This window comes from Salmo trutta, chromosome 8 (assembly GCF_901001165.1).
Source record: "Salmo trutta chromosome 8, fSalTru1.1, whole genome shotgun sequence".
NCBI lineage: Eukaryota > Metazoa > Chordata > Actinopteri > Salmoniformes > Salmonidae > Salmo > Salmo trutta.
Window position 1 is genome coordinate 25,900,494 of NC_042964.1, and position 27,632 is coordinate 25,928,125.

Genomic DNA, 27,632 nt, shown 5'->3' on the forward strand with positions numbered 1-27,632 from the left:
TTGTCCCTCTACAGTATGTGGTTTATTTTCAGAATGAGAGAATTGGGTGAAAATGAGGGGTTCCTTGTTAAACAAGTGGATTCAGGGATCAAGTGTAGCTGGAGCTGGGCCTGGCTTAAACTGGATGCCACTATGTTCACCCATGACTGGGTGCCACGCACGCCTCCGACTCGGTCATTAAGTTTGCAGACGACACAACAGTAGTAGGCTTGATTACCAACAATGATGAGACAGCCTACAGGGAGGTGGTGAGGGCCCTGCAGTGTGGTGCCAGGAAAATAATCTCACTCAACGTCAACCAAACAAAGGAGCTGATCGTGGACTTCAGGAAACAGCAGATGCCCCCCCTCCCCTATCCACAGTGAAGGGAAATCTTAATGCTTCAGCATACATAGACATTCTAGATGATTCTGTGCTTCCAACTTTGTCAACAGTTTGTTTGGGGAATGCCCTTTCCTGTCTCAGCATGACTATGCCCCTGTGCACAAAGAAAGGTCTATACAGAAATGGTTTGTTGAGATAGCTCTGGAAGTTTGTGACTGGCCCGCACAGAGACCTGATCTCAACACCTTTGAGATGAATTGGAACACAGACTGCGAGCCAGGCCTTATTGGCCAACATAAGTGCCCAACCTCACTAATGCTCTTGTGGCTGAATGTAAGCAAGTCCCCGCAGCACTGTTCCAACATCTAGTGGAAAGCTTTCCCAGAAGAGTGGAAGCTGTTATAGCACCAAAAGGGAGACCAACTCTAAATTCATTTCCATGATTTTGGAATGAGATGTTCTACAAGCAGGTGTCCACATACTTTTGGTCATGTGTATGTATAGAAGGTTTCATTGAAATCAAAAGGGGTGCTGTCAAAAATGGATTGAATTGAAATTGATTTACCCAGATGTGATTTTAGGTAGTGCAATGAATGTGCGTGTACTTGTGTGTAGGAGATTGTGTACTTGTGTTTTGAGTTAGGTGATTTGTTCAAGTTACTCACAAGTAGCTGACTTTTTTTTATGGTGTGTTGGTAGCCTAATCATTCCTTGGGTTGAAGAGGATTGCATAGAGCACTGTTATATATAAAAAAATGTCACTAAAATACTTAAGGTTTCCACATCTTATCGTCCACATTTTATCCATTACGATTACTCTTTTTGACTTACTTGATTGAGTCATGGATAGCAATTATCCCAGGCTATTTAACTTCATGATCAGCTATAACCTAACAGGTTACAAAATAAATGAGTTACACATTATGACAAAATAGGCACAAGTCCTAAGGAAAGTGTAGGGGATATAGCTGTAGCAGAATTTATGATTTTCTGAAATTCTATGTAGAAAGACACTGTTGCATACATTCATCCGAGACTGAAGAGGTTGACGCAATGTGTGCTCTGTTCTCATGTAGAGGTTGTTTCCCCCGAAATAACAGTATGTGAAACCTGTTGATATGAACAAGAATTTCTTTTTTACAAATAAATTATTTGCAAGAAACAGCAGTGTCATAGCAATCTTTGGCTGAAAACATGTATTTGATTATTGCATAAGATTGTAATGTAAAATATGTTGGACGTGGTGTCTCGTACAGCTAGCGTCATATATTTTTGCTTTGCACATCAGCGAGCCGTTCATGTAGGTAGACTTGGATGACATGACACGTACCAGAGATGCCACACCCATCTAGCTTAGACTCGCCTCCCCAGTATCTGGCTTCCAGACGCAAAAGCACCATGGAAGCTGTAGTAATCTCATTTTAACAAATTAGTTCCTGGTTCAATAAAAGGCTTATCGCTTATTTGCTGTAATTTGTCAAAATGTGGGTAAGTAGGACCACTAACATCTTGCTGTGGACTCGTGGATACAAGATGTGGAACGTTCCTTTAACAACCAACTTTTTTGCCCCTTGCTAAAACAAGCAAGGTGAACGAGTCTTCCGTTGCCTATTCAACACCCCCCCCCCTCCCTGCAGCGGCAGCACACATTAGAAATATAATGAATAGAACGTGCTTGGCATCTCTAACCCTGGCATTTTGTTTGGTCAACTTATGGGTACAATTTAAATGGCTGCCTGTTGTGATGCAGTAATTTCCATGGTAATGTATGTTTAGCTACTGAATGTTCATTCAAGTTATGTTAAAGGTCCAATGCAGCTGTTTTTATCTCAATATCAAATAATATCCGGGTAACAATGGCCATCTACTCCGATTTCAGGGCACTCTAGTCTGAGTGTGCCAGAGCACAGAATAGCTGATGAATTTACAAACGCTCGGTAAACGTTGGCAAAAAAGTGTTGCCAGCAGCACAGTTAGTCACCAACGCTCTAGATAACATGAAAACAGCCTAACCAGCTCTGCTAGGGTGTGTAAAAGGGTCAGTGAGGTGTTCTCTCATTTGTCTGGAACTAGCTAGCCAACATTAGCCAGTTAACTTGGGTGCTTGACTGCCGTTGTGAGGTCAGAATGATCCGATCAACACTATTCCTTGGCCGGAGCGTCCAGTGTGTGCTCTGAACGCTCCGAGAGCGGAACGCTTAGAATTTAAGAACTGGCAATCTGACAAAGCTCTGAATTTACAAAGGCCCAGAGCGCACTCTGAGGGCACTCTGGCGCTCCAGATTGAATTGACGAACACACCCTAAATACCTTACTATGATTTGTTTTCAATTAAAATGGTCAAATATAAACAAATCGCTTCTTAGCCAAGGGCAATTTGTCAAGCAATAATTTTTGCTAATCGAATGGTCATTACGGTGACCGTGGTCATTTGGCTGGCCAATAAGTCATCCAAAATTCCTTGACTGTCATAGCCCTGCCAAGAGAGGATGCTGTGTTGTAGGCCTAGATTGTTTATTGTCATGGTTATAACTTGAACTGGTATGATTTGTTAGTGTCTCATGACAGATTTATGTAGGTTTATTCAGATTAAAGAGGGTCTTAACGGGCACCGTGGGGCGATTTCAATTTATATATGTACATAAACCTTTCAATTTACATTAGCAACGGACTTTCATGTGCTGAGAGTTTGGGTACATGGCAACAGAGTTTCTTGCACTTCAGCTTAAAATGTATCGTACATAACCCAGTAACGTTAGCCAGTAGCTAAGCATGGGTACAACAATCCTATTGAACTATGCAAGCAACCTTTCTTTTTAACTATATTACATTCTTGAGTGATGCAACCTAAACCACATTACGCTCTTGAATAATGCAGCAATTCACAAGCATGTGCTTTTTCTCTTCCGTACACTAAAGCCCGTTTACTACTAGCTAGCTAACCTTAGCCTATCAAATGAATTATTTAGCTACCCCTCATACGAATATTAAAGTTCAGTAGGTCTACCTCACAACATTGGAACAAACCAAGCTTCATTTTGATCAATATCATGCAAATCGTTACATGTGGTAAAAGCTAATTGCGACTGAAAATGTGGGTAATTCACTGCGAGTTGACATCAGCCAGCCATAGTGCACAGCTGACTTATTTTTTTTCATAAAGATTCAATGACCGTTTCAGAATGTAATAGGCTGTGAACATTAAAGCAAGTCTCCAATATAAGGAAAATGTCTACATTTCAGCCGTTTCAAAAAGATTGCTCTGCTAGTTTTACTGTAGGAGTGTTGGGCTCAATGAGACAGTTCTGTTTACACTGCCCTGCTCGGAGGGGGGTGACTCGAGCAAGGCTTGCCCGTGACCTCCGGAGGTAGCGAGTTTACATTACAGTAATGTCTCTGGAGAATCTAACTCTCGAATCTCGTCAATGTGAAAAGAGCCTGAAAGTGTAGGCCTAAGTCATAGGCTGCCCTATAGCAAAACATGACCAGATACCTGTGCATTCCCTTTGAAAAGAAGGGTAAATACCTCTCGAGTTGAATTCCTCTATTTGTATGTTGTCAGGGAGCGAGATACCTTGACAATATCAACCTGTTTGTTTTCAGACCGGTGTCTGCTACTGCCACTCTGCATAAACAGCCCGGCTTGCATGAGGCCTAGTTGTGAAAAGAGCCTTCAGGATTTCGCGATATTTGTTGGCAAAATGCTTGATTTTGTTGCTACAATTCTGATATTTTGTATGGCAGCGTGCAATGATTTTGTCCAATTGTTTGCGAAAATACACTGACGAGGGGCGAAGTTTGTTGACATGTGGCTTGATTGAACCATATTGTGTGGTGATTGGTTGAAATTGCGAGCCCTCTTTTTGTACTGTGGCAATAATATTGTAATGATTTGACTGTTTTATGCGGAAATAGTGCAGTGATTAGTCAAATTTGCAAGCCCTCGCATAGCCTAATTATATGTCTCATTGCATGTGACTTGTGACTACTTGATATGCTGCCAGAATAGCCCTTCTCAACCAAGACAAATGACACCCTATTCCTTATATGGGCCCTGATCAAAAGTAGTGGACTATAAAGGTAATAGGAGGCCATTTTGGATGCAGCTACAGGCTAGCTCGAGTCCACTACTAATGCAGCTTTTCATTGACCAAGGAAATGGGCTGCGTAGAAGTGTGTGTGTGTGTGTGTCTCTCTCCAATGAGGTCTTTTGTGTCTTTAGCACCTTTTCAGAAATGAACTATGGGGGCACCTTGAGTGTCCCTTTTTCCATTGATAATGTGTGTGTGTTGCTATTTGCGACACTTTGTTAAAGGACAGAAGCGTAACATTGGTTCATGTGGCTGACGCTTTAAAACGCATTTCACTGCGTCTATCCAGTGTGTGAGAATTTAATTTAATTTTTTTACTGTTCTTTTATGGATATGATATGTGAACTATTGTGATAAAGTGAGTCCCCATTGCAAAAAAAAAACCGTCTGCAGAATCACTGTCCTAACTTTAACCTGTATGTGATCCAGAACAAGGTTCATTGTGGAGCCAGCTAGGTTTTAGCAAGCAGCCAAGTGCTGGGCCCTGAAGACAGTGGAAAAACACTTTCAAACACAGGTCGGAAAAGGATACTGCTCTATAGTAGTCCAAGTGTGTGTGTGTGTGTGTGTGTGTGTGTGTGTGTGTGTGTGTGTATGGGTTTCTTTGTAGTGGACTCCTGGCTAACTGTCTAGGAGCTGTGTGGAACATTTCAGTGCTCCTGTCCTCTACACGTGTTCACGTTAGGGTATTTTTAGCCTGGCTCGCAGGGTCCTTTGGCTGTGTCTGAGTCTCTGTCGGCTTGTTGTGTACCTTTTTAGACTACATTCCTACCCCTCCCCTGTCTCTCTCTCACTGTCCTCTACAGTCGTAGAGAGTGGAAGGAGTAGGGCTGGGTGATTTTTGTCAAATTAAATAATTAAAAAAAAATTCTAAATGCCTATGTTGCAACAAAAAAAAAGTTTTTTGTTTGTGCGTTTGTCCGCTTGTTCTCATGTTGTATTTTTAGTCTCGTCTCTTTTGCTCCTCTGTGCTGTGTGCACCTTCCCATTTACACCAGAGATCTGTGTATTATGTCTTCGCCCTAACAATGGGAGTCGTTTACCCAAAGGCGGAAAGGCAGGCGACAAGCTTAGATCCAAAATTAGCCCATGGAAACTAGAGGTCGACCGATTAATCGGAATGGCCGATTTAATTAGGGACGATTTCAAGTTTTCATAACAATCGGAAATCGGTATTTTTGGATGCCGATTTTATTTTTTAAATTATTTTTTATTTAATTATTATTATTATTATTATTATTATTATTATTATTATTTTTTAAACATTTTTTTTTTTCTTTTACATATTTTATTTAACTAGGCAATTCAGTTAAGAACACATTCTTATTTTCAATGATGGCCTAGGAACGGTGGGTTAACTGCCTTGTTCAGGGGCAGAACGACAGATTTTTACCTTGTCAGCTTGGGGATTCAATCTTGCAACCTTACGGTTAACTAGTCCAACGCTCTAACCACCTGCTTTACATTGCACTCCACGAGGAGCCTGCCGGTTACGCGAATGCAGTAAGAAGCCAAGGTAAGTTGCTAGCTAGCATTAAACTTATCTTAAAAAAACAATCAATCATAATCACTAGTTAACTACACATGGCTGATGATATTACTAGTTCATCTAGCCTGTCCTGCGTTGCATATAATCGCTTAGGTACACATTGCTCCAACCATAAACATCAATACCTGTCTTAAAATCAATACACAAGTATATATTTTTAAACCTGCATATTTAGTTAATATTGCCTGCTAACATGAATTTCTTTTAACAGAGTCAGGGTATATGCAGCAGTTTGGGCCGCCTGGCTCGTTGCGAACTGCGAAGACTATTTTTTTCCTAACAAAGACAGCCGACTTTGCCAAACGGGGGATGATTTAACAAAAGCGCATTTGTGAAAAAAGCACAATCGTTGCACAACTGTACCTAACCATAAACATCAATGCCTTTCTTAAAATCAATACACAGAAGTATATATTTTTTAAACCTGCATATTTAGCTAAAAGAAATCCAGGTTAGCAGGCAATATTAACCAGGTGTTTTTTGTGTCACTTCTCTTGCGTTCATTGCACGCAGAGTCTGACTTTGCCAGAATTTTACGTAATTATGACATAACATTGAAGGTTGTGCAATGTAACAGGAATATTTAGACTTAGGGATGCCACCCGTTAGATAAAATACGGAATGATTCCGTATTTCACTGAAAGGAAAAACGTTTTGTTTTCGAGATGATAGTTTCCGGATTCGACCATATTAATGACCTAAGGCTCGTATTTCTGTGTGTTTATTATATTATAATTTAGTCTATGATTTGATAGAGCAGTCGGACTGAGTGGTGGTAGGCAGCAGCAGGCTCATAAGCATTCATTCAAACAGCACTTTCGTGCGTTTTGCCAGCAGCTCTTCGCTGTGCTTCAAGCATTGCGCTGTTTATGACTTCAAGCCTATTAACTCCCAAGATTAGGCTGGTGTAACCGATGTGAAATGGCTAGCTAGTTAGCGGGGTGCACGCTAATAGCGTTTCAAACGTCACTCGCTCTGAGACTTGGAGTAGTTGTTCCCCTTGCTCTGCATGGGTAACGCTGCTCCTAGGGTGGCCGTTGTCGATGTGTTCCTGGTTCGAGCCCAGGTAGGAGCGAGGAGAGGGACGGAAGCTATACTGTTACACTGGCAATACTAAAGTGCCTAGAAGAACATCCAATAGTCAAAGGTATATGAAATACAAATCGTATAGAGAAATAGTCCTATAATTCCTATAATAACTACAACCTAAAACTTCTTACCTGGGAATATTGAAGACTCATGTTAAAAGGAACCACCAGCTTTCATATGTTCTCATGTTCTGAGCAAGGAACTTAAACGTTAGCTTTCTTACATGGCACATATTGCACTTTTACTTTCTTCTCCAACACTTTGTTTTTGCATTATTTAAACCAAATTGAACATGTTTCATTATTTATTTGAGGCTAAATTGATTTTATTGATGTATTATATCAAGTTAAAATAAGTGTTCATTCAGTATTGTTGTAATTGTCATTATTACAAAAAAGAAAAATCGGCCGATTTATCGGCTGTAATTTGGTCCTCCAATAATCGGTATTGGCTGTAATTTGGTCCTCCAATAATCGGTATCGACGTTGAAAAATCATAATCGGTCGACCTCTAATAGAAATGCATTGGCTTTATTTTGGACAGATGTTAGCGAGAGTGCTTCGCTTCTTCCTCTATTGTTTACACACACACCAAGCCCTTTTCCACAGATACAATAATGAGACTGATATTTCACGTGATGCATAAATGTGAAGCATCCGTTTAGCGTTTCCTCTCACTACCATATTTGGTAGTGAGAGGAAGCCCAGTGGCTGGCAGTGGGAGAAGATTGAGCGAGATGGATTTTGGCCGACATTCTGCACATTTTCTCATCAATGAAACATTTGAACTCCATACAGTTTTCTGTTTCCAAAACTAGAATCTGTAAAAGAGTGCACTAAGTTTGGTGGAATTGACATAATTATTTATAGAGATTACTTTGTTTAGGACGAGTGCACAAGGTAGTAGGCGTTTTCCTAATGAACAACGTTATGCACAAATGGTCCTCGTCCTCTTCTTGGCGGAAGCTCGCTAGCTTGTCCCAAGGAGATCTATTGGGTTAGTTTAAAAAAATCTTTCCCTTCCCCCTGCCTCACACCAACAAAGTTGAGAGGTCACATATTCCTCTCTGACTAGCGGTTTCAACTTGCTATTTGCATTTGAATTTTGTCAAACTGAATTGGTCATATGGACACACACACATTGAGACATTATTTTACTGTAATAGAGAAGTTAACTTTTTTTAACGATACCCTTTTTTATATCTCAACTAACTCAAATTGCGCGCAGAGCAGACACTACTAAAACGAGAGTATCCAAATAAATGCCCCGTTTGTTGCGTGCGGCATTTGGGTGCCACGTAATGCTTGCAGCATTTTAGCCAAAGACTGTTTATAATAGCGGTTTAATCTGAGTTTTGATAAATGTGCAATAAGCCTAAAGCGTTATTATGTAAGGAATTGGCAGCACATTTTCATTCTGAGAAATAAGGTAGGCCACTTTATTTCAACATCTGAACAAAGTGGACAGACTAACTCGCTTTTCAAACAGTTGAAGACAGACAGAAGTTAAGAATACATCCGCCACACCGATCCTCAACACAGGGGCCCCTCAGGGGTGGGTGCTTAGTCCTCTCCTGTACTCCCTGTTCACTCATGACTGCACGACCAGGCGCGACTCCGACAGCATCATTAAGTTTGCAAATGACACAACAGTGGTAGGCCTGATCACCGACAATGATGAGACATCCTATAGGGAGGTCGTCAGAGGCCTGACTGTGTGGTGCAAGGACAACAACCTCTCCCTCAACGTGATCAAGACAAAGGAGATTATTGTGCTCTACAGGAAAAGGAGGACCGAGCATGCTCCCATTCTCATCGATGGGACTGTTGTGGAGCAGGTTGAGAGCTTCAAGTTCCTTGGTGTCCACATCACCAACAAAATAACATGGTCCAAGCACACCAAGACAGTCGTGAAGAGGGCACGGCAAAACAATTCCCTTCTTAGGAGACTGAAAAGATTTGGCATGGGTCCTCAGATCCTCAAACGGTTCAACAGCTGCACCATTGAGAGCATCCTGACGGGTTGCATCACTGCCTGGTATGACAACAGTTCGTCCTCCGACCGCAAGGCACTACAGAGGGTAGTGCGTACGGCCCAAGCTTCCTGCCATCCAGGACCTCTATACCAGGCGGTGTCAGAAGAAGGCCCTAAAAATAGTCCGACTCCAGCCACCCTAGTCATAGACTTCTCTCTGCTACCACATGGCAAGCGGTACTGGAGCGCCAAGTCTAGGTCCAAGAGGCTTCTTAACTTGTTGGGGCTAGGGGGCAGTATTTACACGGCCGGATAAAAAACGTACCCGATTTAATCTGGTTACTAATCCTACCCAGTAACTAGAATATGCATATACTTATTATATATGGATAGAAAACACCCTAAAGTTTCTAAAACTGTTTGAATGGTGTCTGTGAGTATAACAGAACTCCTATGGCAGGCAAAAACCTGAGAAGGTTTCATGCAGGAAGTACCCTGTTTGACAAGGTGTTGTTGTTCTTGCTTCTGTTTATTGAAGAGTCAGGATCTTAGCTGTAACGTGACAATTCCTACGGCTCCAATAGGCTCTCAGAGCCCGGGAAAAACATGAACGATGACGAGGCAGCCTCAGGCTGAAACACATTATCGCCTTTTCCAAGTGGCCCATCAGAGGACAATGGAATTAGGCGCGTGCCCGATTCGACCCCGTGCAATATTTTCCTTCGGCTGTTTAGCTAATTGCAGATTCCCGGTCAGAATATTATCGCTTTTTTTACGAGAATAATGGCATAAAAATTGATTTTAAACAGCGGTTGACATGCTTCGAAGTACGGTAATGGAATATTTAGACATTTTTTGTCACGTTCTGCGCCATGCGCACGACCGTGATTTACCATTCTGATAGTGTCTAGAACGCACGAACAAAACGTCGCTGATGGAACATAACGATGGATTATTTGGGACCAAACCAACATTTGTTATTGAAGTAGAAGTCCTGGGAGTGCATTCTGACGAAGAACAGGAAAGGTAAGACCATTTTTCTTATAGGAAATGTGATTTTGGTGAAGGCTAAACTGGGTGGGTGTCAAAATAGCTAGCCCGTGATGGCTGGGCTATGTACTTAGAATATTGCAAAATGTGCTTCATCCGAAAAGCTATTTTAAAATCGGACATATCGAGTGCATAGAGGAGTAATGTATCTATAATTCTTAAAATAATTGTTATGCTTTTTGTGAACGTTTATCGTGAGTAATTTAGTAAATTGTTAGTAAATTCCCCGGAAGTTTGCGGGGGGTATGCTTTTTCTGAACGTCACATGCTAATGTAAAAAGCTGGTTTTTGATATAAATATGAACTTGATTGAACAGACATGCATGTATTGTATAACATAATGTCCTAGGTGTGTCATCTGATGAAGATCATCAAAGGTTAGTGCTGCATTTAGCTGTCTTCTGGGTTTTTGTGACATTATATGCTAGCTTGAAAAATGGGTGTCTGATTATTTCTGGCTGGGCACTCTCCTGACATAATCTAATGTTTTGCTTTCGTTGTAAAGCCTTTTTGAAATCGGACAGTGTGGTTAGATTAACGAGAGTCTTGTCTTTAAATAGCTGTAAAATAGTCATATGTTTGAGAAATTGAAGTAATAGCATTTCAAACGTTTTGAAAATCGCGCCACAGGATTCAACTGGCTGTTACGTAGGTGGGACGAATTCGTCCCGCCGGTCCCATAGAGGTTAACAGCTTCTACCCCCAAGCCATAAGACTCCTGAACGTCTAATCAAATGGCTACCCAGGCTATTTGTAGTGCCCCTTGCCTATTTTATGCTGCTTCTACTCTCTTATCTATGCATAGTCAATTTAATAATTCTACCTACATGGACATATTACCTCTACTAATTGGCGCCCCCACACATTGACTCTGTATCGTTACCCCCTGTATATAGCCTAGGTATTGTTATTTTACTGCTGCGCTTTAATTTTGGGGGGTATTTTTCTTAACTGCATTGTTGGATAGGGGCTTGTAAGGAAGCATTTCACTGTAAGGTCTACACCTGTTGTATTCGGCGCGTGTGACATTGATTTTGAGAAGTGTGTGTTCATAACAATTAAACTGTTCAACCTTGCTAGCTAAAAAATAGATTCAAGTTTGCTAAACTTAAAATATAAAGCTTAGCTGGCTAATCACCAGCACGTGGGCTTGAGATATTGTTGATGAGACCTGTGTTCATTTTCTAAATCCTAATGCCTGCTACAAGAAGTTAGTCATTGTTACTGAATGTGCGTTATGCTTGGTTCTAGTTAAATTTGTAACAAAGGGGATTTTCATAAACAGACTTGAAATCCAGTTCGGCGATTATTGCAAAATAAAATACAATTTCCATAAAATAATTTAATTATTAGTGGGTGTTGTGGAAGGCTTATATTTAGCCTAGGTGTAACGTCACAGGCACTGAATTCATACAATTATTGCTGACCTGTTTGAAATGCAGTGTACAGTGCCTTCGGCAAGTTCTCAAACCCCTTGACCTTTTTCCACATTTTGTTACGTTACAGCCTTATTCTAAAATGGATTAAATCAATACATCCTCAGCAATCTACAAGTAATTACTCATAATGACAAAGCGAAAACAGGTTTTGAGAAAAGTTTGCTAATTTATTACAAATAAATGCGGAAATACCTTATTTACATAAGTGTTCATACCCTTTATGAGATTCGAAATTGAGCTCAGGTGCATCTTGTTTCCATTGATCACCCTTGAGATGATTCTACAACTTCATTGGAGTCAACCTGTGGTAAATTCAATTGATTGGACATGATTTGGAAAGGCGCACACCTGTCAATACAAGGTCCCACAGTGGATAGTGCATGTCAGAGCAAAAACCAAGCCATGAGGTCGAAGGAATTGTTCGTAGAGCTCGGACAGGATTGTGTTGAGGCACAGATCTGTGGAAGGGTACCAAAAAATGCCTGCAGCATTGAAAGCCCCCAAGAACAAAGTGGCCCCCATCCTTCTTAAATAGAAGAAGTTTGGAACCTCCAAGACTCTCTTCCTAGAGCTGACCACCCGGCCAAGTGCGCAATCTGGGGAGAAGGGCCTTGGTCAGGGAGGTGACCAAGAACCCGATGGTCACCCTGACAGGGCTCCGGAGTTCCTCTGTGGAGATGGTTGTCCTTCTGGAAGGTTCTCCCATGTCTGCAGCACTCCCCCATTCAGGCCTTTTATGGTAGAGTTGGCAGATGGAAGACACTCCTCAGTAAAAGGCAAATGGCATCCCGCTTGGAGTTTATCAAAGGGCAACTAAAGACTCTCAGACCATGAGAAACAAGATTCTCTGTTCTGATGAAACCAAGATGGAACTCTTTGGACTGAATGCCAAGCGTCACGTCTGGAGGAATCCTGGCACCATCCCTACGGTAAAGTGTGGTGGCAGTATGCTGTTGGATGTTACTCAGCAGCAGGGACTGGGACACTAGTCAGGATCAAGGTGAAGATGAAAGTACAGAGATCTTTGATGAAAACCTGTTCCGGAGCACTCAGGGCCTCCAACTGGGGTCGAAGTTTCACCTTCCAACAGGACAACGATCATAAGCACACAGCCAAGACAATTGCCCATAAGTTTGAAACAAAAAATCAAGATGGTATAAAAATCATATCGCCCAGCCCTAGTGTGGCGGTTATTTAGGGGAGGAACGGGAGAGGGGTTGAGAGCAAGGGAGAGCAAATGACTAAAGGGTGAGATAGGGGAGGCCAAACTGACCTTAGATCAGTATCTTCAAGGGACTCCTTACCTGACTTCTACAGTAAGGGAGTCAGTATTCATAAAGCGTCTGAGTATGAGTCCTGTTCTAGGATCAGGTCCCCCCTTGTCAATATAACCTTATTCATCTACAAGGGAAAACTGATCTTAGTGGTTCTTCCTTTAAAGGTTACAAGCTTATGCCACTACCGTTAGTGGTACATGGTGACATTCTGTCATTGCACCACACTATCACGTTAGAACGCTGATCTATCGGTAGTCTAAACTGTGGCACAAATTGACTACATTTTCGTAAATTAATGGAGACGTTTTCAGTCTGTCTCTCTCCTCTAGCACTAGAGTCTTGCATCAGGCAACAGCAAAAAATTGCCAGTGGTCCTGGAGTTAAGAGAGAACTTTGTTAAATACAATGGGGAAATTACACTTGACGTGTGGACTGACGATTTTTGAAAAATAGGCACAGTGGGCTTTTGGTTTCTCTTCCTCTAAAATCAAAGTAAATAATTCTAAATAACAAACTGGCTTTATTTACAAATTAGTAATAATGTCTCACCGCATGTTCAAGAATGTCCTTTTCCCCTTGATTCAGATTACAACCGCTCACTTTCAGTTATTTGAAAACAAAATCATCTCTAAAATATATATTTTTTAAAACAAGCCATAGAAAGTGGGTTGCAATTTCAGTTTAATCCACCAGAAAAGACAGAACAAATAATACAACATATTGCGGTTAAGCTCAAATATACTAATTGATTAAAAATAACTTAAAAATAACTTAAATTGGAACCTTTATCAAGTGGAAGGGGGGAAAAGTAAGGAACTTGTATGTCGACCCTGCATTAATAAAATAATGATAAAAATACTCTTTCAAAAGGGTGACGTTTTTATTTCAACTATCAGCAGGACAATAGGGAATAAATAACACTGAATGACAGCGCATGGGCACTGGTCTTGATAAAGCAATCCGAATTTTATTTGGAAATGTTAGGATTATTTTACTCTTCACTTGCAGTCACTTAGTAGCTTAAGCATACAGTACTCTCGACCAGTCCCTTGTACAGCGCCAGATTTTCCTTTCTGAAACCCTTAATTAAATCGCTTTAGCCCTGATTTGTAAAATTAATCAGATGATGCATTGGTCCAGAGCCAGGTGGTATTGGCTGAGAGTCAGGCGGAGTTTGACGCTTTGAAGAGGGCGAGGAATGAGATGGAGTCACAATCCATGCCAAGCATACATGTGAGCTCTGAAACTCCACCTCCTCCTGTTTGTGGACTCTGCAAACAATGTGTCCTTGATGGGCAAGAAGCCATCCACCTTTGATGGGCTATCAGCAGGACAATAGACTCTTGCCGAGTTTAGGGACTTTAAATGTACACTATTAATCAATGTTTGTGAGGCATGTCACTTCTCCCATATCTTTTGCATAGCCCACCAAATGCACTTTTTTCTAACCACATCTGGATGGATCCATAATGAATTACTATGGGTATATATATCACTGAATGACAGAGCATGGGGACTCATCTTTATAAATCAATCAGATTTTTATGTGGAAATGTAAGGATTATTATTTTAGATTTATATTATTTTGCTCTTCACTTAGTAGCCTAGGCCTACTCCCGACCGGTCACGTTGTACAGCACCTTATTTTCCTAACTGAAACCCTTAATTTAATCGCTTTAGACGTGATTGTAAAATTAATCAAGGCTCCCTTTCGTTATTTAGTTTTAGAACTACAATGCTTGACTTTATTTAAAGACATGGATGACTTGTGATGACATGCACAAATGAATGAATGAGTGATTGATTCATGTACTGAATATTTAAGTAGGCCTTAATGCCAATAAATAATTTACGTTGAAACCGCTACAGTAACAAATGCATTTTCCTTTTCTTGGAATAGCAACACATTGTCCAGTGCCATATTTTCTGAACGGAAACCCTTAGGCCTGAAGTACATCGGCTACAGTAAGAAATGCATTTTTGTTTTTCTTGGAATAGAAAAACCATAATATTCATCAAATCCCAGATAGTCTGTTCTATTCCTGTTCTCCCTTTGACTCTTAGAAATGACATGGCACTGTAGGCTTAACTTAGCTTCTCAAAGATGCCCTTTGGTGGGCAAGCTAGCACTAACTACCACTAATGGCAACAATGGCTGACACTTAAATAACATGCCATAGAATTTTGAGGCAGCCCGCAAGCTGTGCTGCAGTACAACGCAACTTTTAAAGGAAGAACCACGGTAGGACAATAGGGAATACTCCTACTCCCCTGGACTGAAGTGGTATCTCTTGGTTTGGCCTAAAGTCTTCAGCAATTGTAACCTGCTGCAGCGATTCAATAGGATAAATTTAGCTTTATTCACAGCATAGGCGTAATTTGATTTGAATACATGATTCAGTTGGATTGTTAGGAAGGCATACAGAACAGCAGTGGCTCCAGTTCAGAATGGATTTGGCTTCTTTCTCAGCAGCTCCATGCTCTGGTTTCCTTTTCACACACACTCACACACTCTCACACACACACACTCTCTCACACACACACACACACACACACACACACACACACACACACACACACACACACACACACACACACACACACACACCCATCCCCTCCCTTGATTCATCAGAACTGAAAATAGATTCGCTTCAATGAGCAATTGATCATTTCACCAGCGCCTGTGGTAGCAAAATTATTGTTTTGGTATTATGCAGTGTTCTTCCATGTTTCATCCTTCTACACAGACAGAAATTCCATTGTGTTGTGGAGGAATCTAGAATCTCTTCCACGCAGACATGGTTTTTAACTCGATCACGATCATGCCTGGGTCGTCATGAGAACGGAAACGCTGGGTAATCTAAAACAGGGAAAGACAGAGTCACAGAGGAGACACAAAAGCAGATAAAAATGGAGAGGATTATCTTTATAGACTCAAGCTATTTCTAAACCATCTGTCTTTCCCTCCATCTCTCTCGTAGAGGGATTTGTGTATTCAAGCAGGGGAGTCCTCTTTTCGGTGTGTGTTTGAGGCAGAGGCAGCAGGAGATTAAGATATGCAAGGTGCTCCTCTTTTCTTTTTTTTATGATCTTCCCACTAGATGGCTTAGATAGATGACCAGATGTAGTCTGCCTTCCACCTGGTACCCTCCTTTCTCCCACCTGCCCTGCTGTCTGTCTTTACTCCCTCAGCCATCTGACCCAGTGTACCCTCTGGAGAAATGTTTAGCAGTGGAGGGTGGGGGAGAGAAAGGAGGGTACCAGGTGGAATGCTATTGTATGCTATTAGCAATAAGCATTATCACCTGTAGCCCAACTGATGCAGCAGCATAGTGGCTCTAAATAAATAGGCTTAAGCATGGGGTTGCCTGTATGTTTTTACCCTATTGGGCTAATCATTAGCCATATCTCAAATGTGATCTTTTAAGTAGTTAGGGACAGATTGATGACTTATGTCCCAAAAAACTTGCATAATCAGTGAAAATAATGTAGGCCTACCTGTTAGGGTGACTTTGGGGTAACCCACCACCCTGGGTAACACGCCTCCTGCCTGTACTTCTCACAGAAACCACTTTCTGTCCCCCTCAACACTTTCCCTGGTTGCCACTACTCTTGCGCAATTAAAAATGTAATGTGTATCATCACTAATTATTTTGAGGTAGGGTGGCATTTACCCTACAATTGACCCGTGTTACATTTAGCCCTACTCTTCCCTATGCGCTCATGGTGAATTGCAGAGCAGTAACCTGCTTAACCATGCCACTGCTAAAAACTGGGTTTAAAGTGGTGCAGTTCATGCATATTTAGGAGTTGAGAAATAAATAAATTAGGAATGTTTTCTTTCGTTTTCTTTGCAGAGCTAAAGTAAATATGGATTGTTCTAGCATCTTCAAAGTGTGCCATGTTTTCATGGTCCTTCTTTTTTTTGGCGTGGTGGCAATGATTTTGAATTAGCACAGTGCCACAGCAAAATGACTGCAGTGGAACAGTGGTCTGACCACAGGTCAGGCTAGCCACCAGGTCCTAAAATGAACACCCGCTACCTGCCAAATGCAGGTAGATTTGGGCTTTGGCAGGTAGGAATGTCTAATTCACCGGGTACATTGGCGGGTGGTCACACTCTGGGCTCTACAGTGCGAGCATTTCATAAAAATAGTCAAGTATGGGCACAAGTGCAAGTTGTGATTTATAGCCAAATAAATGCTGCAGTAGCTGTTTATAAAGTATTTCTGACATTTTGTTTCATATTTGGTATTGCACAAAAATCTGAATCGTTACGTTATAGCTATCCCACCTTGCGCAGCAACACTGCCTGTCTTGGGGGCTTTGAGCATTGTGAGTGAAGTGCTAAAAGTTACATTTTTTTTTAGAAGCAATGCGCACAGGCATAAGTCTAATTTACTTAAGTCTACTAAAGTGAGACTTATTCCTTTTTTGGGGGCTATTTACATTGTTTTCACAAGCTAGGTTGCTTTTCGATGTTTGAGTTTGCTTCCACTGCTAGCAGAAATACATTGTCGGCCTCCACTAGTGAGATTCTCACAGGCACAGGTGATGACTGGAGTCATTAAATTGAGCGTTATACCACATTTCTTAGTAATACATTTCTTGTTTTAGAAACATTTTAATGATGCTCATCAGTTATTTAAATTTTGTGTTTATATGATAGGAAAAAAATACATTTGGACTTCAAAAAAAATGTTTATCTACCTGACAGTGTTTGGTATAAAAAAAGTTTGTTTTAGGCACTGCAAGCTACCGTGGGCTACAATTTACTTTACGTCTTCATCTACTCAACTCTCACGCTAGGGCTGCATCTGAATAGTCTTCAACAGCTCCCTGTCCTCGTCCCCTGACTGTTCTTCATTGTTGATTTGAGCAACATTTTTTTTATGTACAGTGTCAGGTAGAGGCTTTAAGGAGACTTCAAATGTTTCCTTTGAAAGAGGATCACTTGACTGACTTCATGTCCATTGATTGGCCTAGCTATCCTTCCTCTCTAGTTGTTTGCACTCTCTCACACCACAGTCCTTTGCCTCTCCCAGCGTATTGTCCTTTACTCTGTGTGTGTGTGTGTGTGTGTGTGTGTGTGTGTGTGTGTGTGTGTGAGAGAGAGATGAGGTAAGAGCCCGAAGTTCTGGCCTGTACCAGGAGCTGCCCATTACGTGTACTGACCACTGCTATCCAGAGGGAAAAGGTCATGCCAGCCCTGTGGTGCCCTGTTGAACCATACTGGAAGGAACAATACAGCTGTGTACAGACACACACTCCCTTTGTCTCTCACTGTTCATCTCTCTGCATTTCCCCTGTTGTGGAATCTCTAGTGTTCTCAAACTGGGGTCTGCGGGGGTACTGCAAGGGGGGGGGGGGGTCTGCTGCCAGATCTGTTTTTATATATAGTATTTATATACAGTACCAGTCAAAAGTTTGGACACCTACTCATTCCAGGGTTTTCTTTATTTTTACTTTTTTCTTTATTGTAGAATAATGGGGGAAGTCATCAAAACTATTAAATAACACATGGAATCATGTAGTAACCAAAAACGTGTTAAACAAAAATATACTGCTCAAAATAATAAAGGGAACACTTAAACAACACATCCTAGATCTGAATGAAAGAAATAATCTTATTAAATACTTTTTTCTTTACATAGTTGAATGTGCTGACAACAAAATCACACAAAAATAATCAATGGAAATCCAATTTATCAACGGATGGAGGTCTGGATTCGGAGTCACACTCAAAATTAAAGTTGAAAACCACACTACAGGCTGATCCAACTTTGATGTAATGTCCTTAAAACAAGTCAAAATGAGGCTCAGTAGTGTGTGTGGCCTCCACGTGCCTGTATGACCTCCCTACAACGCCTGGGCATGCTCCTGATGAGGTGGCGGATGGTCTCCTGAGGGATCTCCTCCCAGACCTGGACTAAAGCATCCGCTAACTCCTGGACAGTCTGTGGTGCAACGTGGCGTTGGTGGATGGAGCGAGACATGATGTCCCAGATGTGCTCAATTGGATTCAGGTCTGGGGAACGGGCGGGCCAGTCCATAGCATCAATGCCTTCCTCTTGCAGGAACTGCTGACACTCCAGCCACATGAGGTCTAGCATTGTCTTGCATTAGGAGGAACCCAGGGCCAACCGCACCAGCATATGGTCTCACAAGGGGTCTGAGGATCTCATCTCGGTACCTAATGGCAGTCAGGCTACCTCTGGCGAGCACATGGAGGGCTGTGCGGCCCCCCAAAGAAATGCCACCCCACACCATGACTGACCCACCGCCAAACCGGTCATGCTGGAGGATGTTGCAGGCAGCAGAACGTTCTCCACGGCGTTTCCAGACTCTGTCACGTCTGTCACGTGCTCAGTGTGAACCTGCTTTCATCTGTGAAGAGCACAGGGCGCCAGTGGTGAATTTGACAATCTTGGTGTTCTCTGGCAAATGCCAAACGTCCTGCACGGTGTTGGGCTGTAAGCACAACCCACACCTGTGGACGTCGGGCCCTCATACCACCCTCATGGAGTCTGTTTCTGACCGTTTGAGCAGACACATGTACATTTGTGGCCTGCTGGAGGTCATTTTGCAGGGCTCTGGCAGTGCTCCTCCTGCTCCTCCTTGCACAAAGGCGGAGGTAGTGGTCCTGCTGCTGGGTTGTTGCCCTCCTACGGCCTCCTCCACGTCCCCTGATGTACTGGCCTGTCTCCTGGTAGCGCTTCCATGCTCTGGACACTACGCTGACAGACACAGCAAACCTTCTTGCCACAGCTCGCATTGATGTGCCATCCTGGATGAGCTGCACTACCTGAGCCACTTGTGTGAGTTGTAGACTCCGTCTCATGCTACCACTAGAGTGAAAGCACCGCCAGCATTCAAAAGTGACCAAAACATCAGCCAGGAAGCATAGGAACTGAGAAGTGGTCTGTGGTCACCACCTGCAGAACCACTCCTTTATTGGAGGTGTCTTGCTAATTGCCTATAATTTCCACCTGTTGTTTATTCCATTTGCACAACAGCATGTGAAATGTATTGTCAATCAGTGTTGCTTCCTAAGTGGACAGTTTGATTTCACAGAAGTGTGATTGATTTGGAGTTACATTGTGTTTAAGTTTTCCCTTTATTTTTTTGAGCAGTGTATATTTTCTATTTGAGATTCTTCAAAGTAGACACCCTTTGCCTAGACAAGTGTGCCTTGTTGAAAGTGAATTTGTGGAATTTCTTTCCTACTTTGAGCCGATAAGTTGTTGTGACAAGTTAGGTTTGGTATTCAGAAGATAGCCCTATTTGATTAAAGACCATGTCCATATTATGGAAAGATCAGTTCAAATAAGCAAAGAGAAATGACAGTCCATTATTTTAAGATACACATTTCTTGAGGTGCAGTCGCAAAAACCAAGCGCTATGATGAAACTGTTTCTCATGAGGACCGGCACAGGAAAAGAACACCCGGAGTTACCTCTGCTACAAAGGATAAGTTCATTAGAGTTACCAACCTCAAACTGCAGCCCAAATAAATGCTTCACAGAGTTCAAGTAACAGACACATCTCAACATCAACTGTTCAGAGGAGACTGTGTGAATCAGGTCTTCATGGTCGAATTGCTGCAAAGAAACCACCACTAAAGGACACCAGTAAGAAGACTTGCTTGGGCCAAGAAACACAAGCAATGGACATTAGACCAGTGGAAATCTGTCCTTTGGTCTGATGAGTCCAAATTGTAGATTTTTGGTTCCAACCGCTGTGTCTTTGTGAGACGCGGTATGGGTGAATGTGTGGTTCCCACCTTGAAGCATGGAGGAGGAGATGTGATGGTGTGGGGTGCTTTGCTGGTGACACTGTCTATGATTTTATTTAGAATTCAAGGTGCACTTAACCAGCATGGCTACCACAGCATTCTGCAGCAATACGCCATCCCATCTGGTTTGCGCTTAGTTGGACTATCATTTTGTTTTTCAACAGGACAGTGACCCAACACACCTCCAGGCTGTGTAAGGGCTATTTAACCAAGGAGGAGAGTGATGGAGTGCTGCATCAGATGACCTGGCCTCCACAATCACCCGACCTTGACCCAATTGCAATGGTTTGGGATGCGTTGGACCGCAGAGTGAAGGAAAAGCAGCCAACAAGTGCTCATCATATGTGAGAACTCGTTCAAGACTGTTGGAAAAGCATTCCAGGTGCAGCTGGTTGAGAGAATGCCAAGAGTGTGCAAATCTGTCATCAAGGCAAAGGGTGTCTATTTGAAGAATCTAATATATAAAATATATTTAACACTGTTTTGGTTACTATATGATTCCATATGTGTTATTTCATAGTTTTGATGACTTCACTATTCTACAATGGTAAAGAAAAATTAAGAAAATCCCTTGAATGAGTAGGTGTGTCCAAACTTTTGACTGGCTCTATATATTTGTTTATTTATTGCCAGAAACAACAGATTGAACAAATTTGGCCAAGGGGTCTGTGAAAGAAGTTTAATGTGTGCAATTTAATACAATGTAATATTATTAATCTAATATACCCTTAGATACACAATAGCACCTGGGAGGCTCACAGGGATCCACAGTACTCCAGTGATAGTTTTCAGCTCAATACTTATTGTATTCCCCAAAAATGTTATTTTGAACATAATTGCACTGTAATTTAAGCTTTAACTGCAAAATTGTCTCTGCCCAATGGGATAAGGTGTAGTTGCAGGAAATTAGCTTTAAAGCTGCAACAATTTCGCTCCGATGCAAAGAGTGGGGCCTTTTTAAAACGCTCTTTCACCGGACCCGAGAGTTGGTTAGTCTGCCCATGCATTGCAGCAGCCATAGAAAAATTCCTTGTATACTATTTGTATCACACTCTAAAGTCTTAGTTGTGTTCTGATTTTGAGAGGGTACAAAATGTTTAGAAACCTCTGTTCTAGAATGTCTTTGGTCTTCTAGAATATCTGTGTAGATTTGTGACATGTCTGTAATTCTGTGTGTGTGTGTGAGAAACATTGCTGCCATATGTAGAGACCCACAGAATGCGCACACAAACACTACTGAGTCTAGCTGGCATGTGGGTTTTCACAGTAGCTCTTGAATACTGGGGGCAGCAGGAGAGAGGAGAGGGGGGAAACTGGCCCGCCTGGCCCGCTCTTCTCACACTTCAGCCACTCTATTCTCTCTCTCTTTCTCTCGCTCACTCTCTCGCTCTCGAATAGGGTTCCATTTGAAATATGCTGTTTAAACATACGTTGTGATCCAGAATTATTGGATCCCATGATGAAGACGAGCAAAATAATACAAATACTGAGCAATGTTGTATGCTCCAAAAAATAGAAAAGTTATATTATTTTATACTAATACAATTGCTCAGAGATTTTGGTTAACAGGTAATAAAAAGATGAGGGTCAACATTATTGTATTCCCTGGTTTCAATACGCCAGCACCCTCCCCTTGCGAGGACAATGAAACTCGATGTTCAGTCTGACAGAGCTGACAGAGCTCCTCTGTGGAGATGTTAGATTCTTCCAGATGGACAACCATCTCTGCAGCACTCTACCAATCATGCCTTTATTTTAGAGTGGCCAGACAGAAGCCACGCCTCAGTAAAAGGCATATGACAGCACGCTTGGAGTTTGCCAAAAGGCACCTAAAGACACTCAGACCATGAGAAACAAGATTCTATGGTCTGATGAAACCAAGTTTGAACTCTTTGGCCTGAATGCCAAGAGTCACGTCTGGAGGAAACCTGGCACCATCCCTACAGTGAAGCATGGTAGTAGTGGTAGCATCATGCTGTGGGGATGTTTTTAGCGGCTGGGACTGGGAGACTTGTCAGGATCGAGGGATAGATGAAGGGAGCAAAGTTCTGAGGTCCTAAGGTTCACCAGGTTCACCTTCAAACAGGACAAAGACCCTACGCACACAGCCCAGACGACGCAGGAGTGGCTTTGGGACAAGTCTCTGAATGTCCTTGAGTGGCCCAGCCAGAGCCCGGACTTGAACCAGATCGAACATCTCTGGAGAGACCTGCTGTGCAGCAACACTCCCCATCCAACCTGACAGAGCTTGAGAGGATCTGTGGAGAAGAATGGGAGAAACTCCCCAAATACAGGTGTGCCAAGATTGTAGCGTCATACTCAAGGCTGTAATTCTGCCAAAGGTGTTTCAGCAAAGTACTGAGTGAAGGGTCTGAATATTTATGTAACTATTTAGCAAAAAATTCTAACCTGTTTTTGCTCTGTCATGGGGAACTGTGTGTAGATTAAAATATATTCAGGAGAAAAAAATATTTAGAATAAGGCTGCAACGTAACAAAATGGAAGGGGTCTACCATCGCCATTTCTCGCATAGTTAATTTTACCGACACAAGGATCCCACCATGTCGGACAAACAAATTGTCTGTCGGCATTAATATAATTGTACCACCATATCCGGTTTCCATGCGGCAGGTAATTCAGCCACAGGAAATGGTTCGATTTGAAACCTGGTTAGTGAGTGAGTACTTTACCTAAAGATGAATCCTGATAGACGACCATCTTAAATGCAAACCTCACGTCTTCATTATGAAGATTGTGTCCAAGACCCAATGGGGCAGACTTACTATAATTTAACAAGGCGTATCCGTAGTAATAGTAACCAGGTGTGTGAGTTGTGTGTACCCCATAATGTCCCACAGCGTGGAACAAAACAGTGGAAAGGGATAGGTGGAGAGCGGAGGGAGGAAGGGAGGAAATAGAATGGATGTAGCCTTATTATAAAATCCACATTAATGACATGCACAGAATGAGTTGTTGGCAGTAAAAGTTGTTGAAAAACTAGGCGCGCACAAGGACATTTGGGAGCACAAAAAATACGAGGTAATAAAGCTAGACTCCATAATTTTGCTATGCGCACTGGTGTTCCTAAATAAAGAAAAATATGTCAAACAGCAAAATATTTTTTCCCATATGTGACTAAAACGGATGCACTGTAGGGCCCTGCTTTTAGAATTGGAATGTGTCATTCTATGAATTCCACTCGTTCTCATTTTGTAAGGTTTCGTTCCATTGATATTCTAATATTGTTCATGTAGTGATGTTTCATTGATCAGGCTACCTCTACATCAAACATTTTCTCATAATAGGCTTATGTTTAGCCACTGTCCACTGTACTGTATGTTGTCTATTTACACAGTCCTATTTGTTCTAGTATCGGCTATGTGTTTGTCTCTGGACTGTGCTGTGTGGGCGTGTGTCTGACAACACGCTTGTGTTTGTTCCTTGTCCTGAAATCCCCTATTACCTCCTTTATCTTTACCTTTCATACAGTTTCACGGTCACGCCACTGTGTGCGTGAGTGTTTTTGTCCTTGATTTCTAATCTGCATAATGTCCCTGATCTCACCAGCTCTGTCTGTCTGTACAGTATCTTACACTGTTTGTGTGCCTTTCTGTCTGTGTGTGTCTAACTCTCTCTCTCTCTCTCCCTCCAGATCTGACCTGAATGAGATGAAAAGGACGTGTGTCTGACTGTGTGTCCCTATACTGTGTCTAACCGCCTCTCTCTCGTGTGTGTGTGTGTGTGTTTCAGACCTGATCCACTGCACCAATGAGATGAACGTCTCTGTCCCCCAGCTGGCAGACACACTGTTTGAGAGAACAGCCAATAGTAGCTGGGTGGTGGTTTTCAAAGCCCTCATCACTACACACCACCTCATGATGTACGGCAATGAGGTGAGTGGAACACACACACACACACACACACAGGCATGTAGCCTAGCGTTTAGAGCATTTGGCTAGTACAGAGCATATAGGCCTAGGCTATTGTAAATAATAGTAAATAAATTGCAAATGTAAATTTGTAGCAGTGCCAAATTTGTCTATCAACTGTAAAATGTGAGCACAACAGAGCCACAGTCATCAATAGAAAAATGTTTTTTTTAACACAGCAGCTGCATATCATCAGGTAGGCTCTTGTTAAATAGCCTAGGACAATCTTCTTATCTGATGATATGCAGCCTGCTTCACAACCAAATGGTACATATTCACAAAAGTAGATGGTGTTTGTTCAATTCTATTTTCTGTTTAAACAAAATTTAAAGGAGTGAATTTGGAGTGTCGTTGTTTGAGTGCTGAGCCTGTTTATTTTAAAAGATTTGGTGGAGCGGTGTGCGAAGACCGTTCGGTGAGCAATGAGTTGGGTTTCCCACCAGGTGGTTAGTTTGAAATTAGTAAATGCTGTTATTAAATTAAATGTTTTACTCCAAGTGATCCAACAATGTGTACGCCGCCATCTTTTCTATTTTGAAGTCTTCTCTCATTGATTGAGACAGGTTGCCACCCCAAAGTGCCGCATGTCATGAGCGCTACTCAGAAATCAAGCTTTGCGTTGAGTGATGCTCGACGTGCAGGACTGCCCTCTGGCCTGGCGAGTTTTTTGGAAACCCTCTGGGCCAGTTGATCATCCCCGTCAAAGGCCCCCACCAAACAGCTGGTTGTTGCGTGGAGCAGTTTACCGAAGACTGACAGTGGTAGGGGTATGGAAAGCAGTAGGACGTTATGATATCTTCCAGTAAATGCTAAGGCAAGAATGGGTATGCAAACCAGGTATTTAAAAAGTTAGTCTTGGTTGAGTATTTGTGATACAAAATTCAGTCATGAAATAACCTACGTTTAAAAATCTGACATTTCCTCTGGGCTTTTTGTTCCTTGAAAAGTAATTTGATGTTATGGTAGCCGATTTAGAAGTTCTACCGCTCTAATATAATTATTCTGTGATTTTCATTTCTGATCAGTTTGAGAGAAGCAGCTGCTTTCGTTTGTTTCCCCCCGTTTCAATTGAAGGGTGTTGCACTAGTCTGTTGCTAGCCATGTGCGGTTATTATGAGCAAGACAACATCGAATGCTGGCTTCAACTTGGTTTTCCATACAAAGCGTTCCGTTACAAAGGGAACCTGGTTTTTGGCCACTTTCTCATTTTAAAACGTGATACAATAACCCTTCAATATCTCCTGAACATCTCAAATGGTGAGACTGACTAGCTACCACATGGACAGACTTCGTTAGTGTGTTTGTGTCAGGAGCATGCTGTCTATTTAGTCAGGCAATGCCCACATTCTGGCATTATTTAGAATGTGAATGTCAATGCATAATGCAATTGTGTAGGCCTATTGAGAAAATGTATATTATTCTTAGTTGTAATGCATACTTTTTTTGCATACATTTTTTCTATAGGCTATTACAACACTTAAATATAATATGTTGGTCCTTGAAAAATTCCGTAAGTTCTTGAATTTGATTTGCCAATGTCTGTATGAACCCTGTATTGGCTACTTGCTCAGCCTGCTAATAAAAGATGATAAAATCACCTGCTATTGAAATTATGCAAGCATCATTCGCTTTCCTGTCATATCTTGACCCGAAACAGTATTTTTATTTTTTTCATTCGGCCCAGTAGCTTTCAGTTGGCACTGGCCCGGTGTGCCACTGGCAAATTTACCTGAATGTCGAGCCCTGCTCAACCTGCCTCGATCAATGAAATATGAGAAGATTTGAAATGGACAACATGGCGGCATACCCATTGTTGGATTACTTCATGGAGCAAAAAATAGGCAAACAATTTTCTAAATTCAAACGCACCACGTGCAACTAGCCATGGAAGTTTTAAAAGACATGCGTTGTCTTCCAAGTCGGGAATTGAGGAAGTATTGCCAAGTAAAGGTTGGTTGAAATCTCTCTGTGCTATGCTTTACACTACCTCAGTAATAATGGCCATCATCCGCTGGAACAGTAGTAATGGTCTGACTAGGCAATATTTTTAACAGCTATTGGCAGCATTGTGTTGTAGAGTGTAGTTTTAGTCCAACTAGCCAATATCAATATGCCTCATTCTTCACCTGCGCTTTTCTCTCCAACCTGACCAGTTTTTCTTCATCTTGCTCCTTTTTTTCTCTCTCGCTCCTTTTTTCTTTCCCTCCCTCTCTCTTCTCCCCCACCTGAGGTTTTCTCTATAAAGCTCAGCCAAGAAACAGTCCCCATGCATTCTTTGGGGAGTGTGTTGTAATGCCGAATTAAGGTGCAGTCAATATCTTATTGGATCAAGGGGTGTTTTCCTGTTGTACAGGGAAATGTATATGCACACACTGCTACCATGGCTAGTGGTGTGTGTGTGTGCACAGTCCTCAGAGTGTTTGTCCCAGTCGTCTCCTGTGTGTGTGGTGAGTGTAGACAGACCCCTTTGTACCAATACAAACATATGACAATAAGCAGGACAGAGTCAGACCGAGAACCATGGCTGGCTGGGCAGGAGGGAGGACACTGATAAAGTGCTGATGCTAAGCACATGCTCCTGCCTACCTTGAGGGAGGGGGGAGTGCGCGTAGTGAATGTGTGTGTCGCTGAGGGAAAGCTATAGTGTGCGTATGTTATATACTAACACTATATGAGTCACTTCCCTGCTATCCCAGATACTGAATGGACTGTTCTGCCTCAGTGACGGCACTGGAAGAGTGTTGTCAATACTACTAATAACCCTCAGAGTGAATGGAGGAGAAATGGAGAAAAGGATGGGAGAGAAAGGAAGTGAAGGAGGGAGGGGGAAAGAGATGAGGGAATGAATTGAGGAAAGAGAAAGGTACGTAGCGTGGGGGGATTGATTGAAGGGGAGAGCTCGAAAAGAGATTCTGAGAGGGACAGTGAGAGGAAAGCAGAGTTGGTGAGAGAGGGGAAGAGATCGAAGGGGGGAGTGTCTGAGGAAAAAAAGTGCTGTAGTAAAGTGCTGACAGTGAGTGTTGTCAGAGGGGAGACAGGAGATCTGAGAATCTGTTATTGTGTATGTGGTGGGTCAGACTGACTAATGGCGGTCACCAAGCACAATCATCTAGTG

At 42.1% G+C, this 27,632-nt stretch overlaps 1 protein-coding gene across 8 annotated transcripts in view; it reads left to right on the forward strand.

Moving 5' to 3' along the window:
* si:ch211-200p22.4 (phosphatidylinositol-binding clathrin assembly protein) overlaps positions 1-27,632 on the forward strand; it is a 63,707-nt gene that overhangs the window by 7,891 nt on the left and 28,184 nt on the right. For all 8 annotated transcript variants that reach the window (XM_029760661.1, XM_029760669.1, XM_029760663.1 and 5 more), the window contains exon 2: positions 24,339-24,481. In XM_029760661.1, the coding sequence (XP_029616521.1) occupies positions 24,339-24,481 (143 nt within the window). The remainder of the gene's footprint in view (positions 1-24,338; positions 24,482-27,632) is intronic.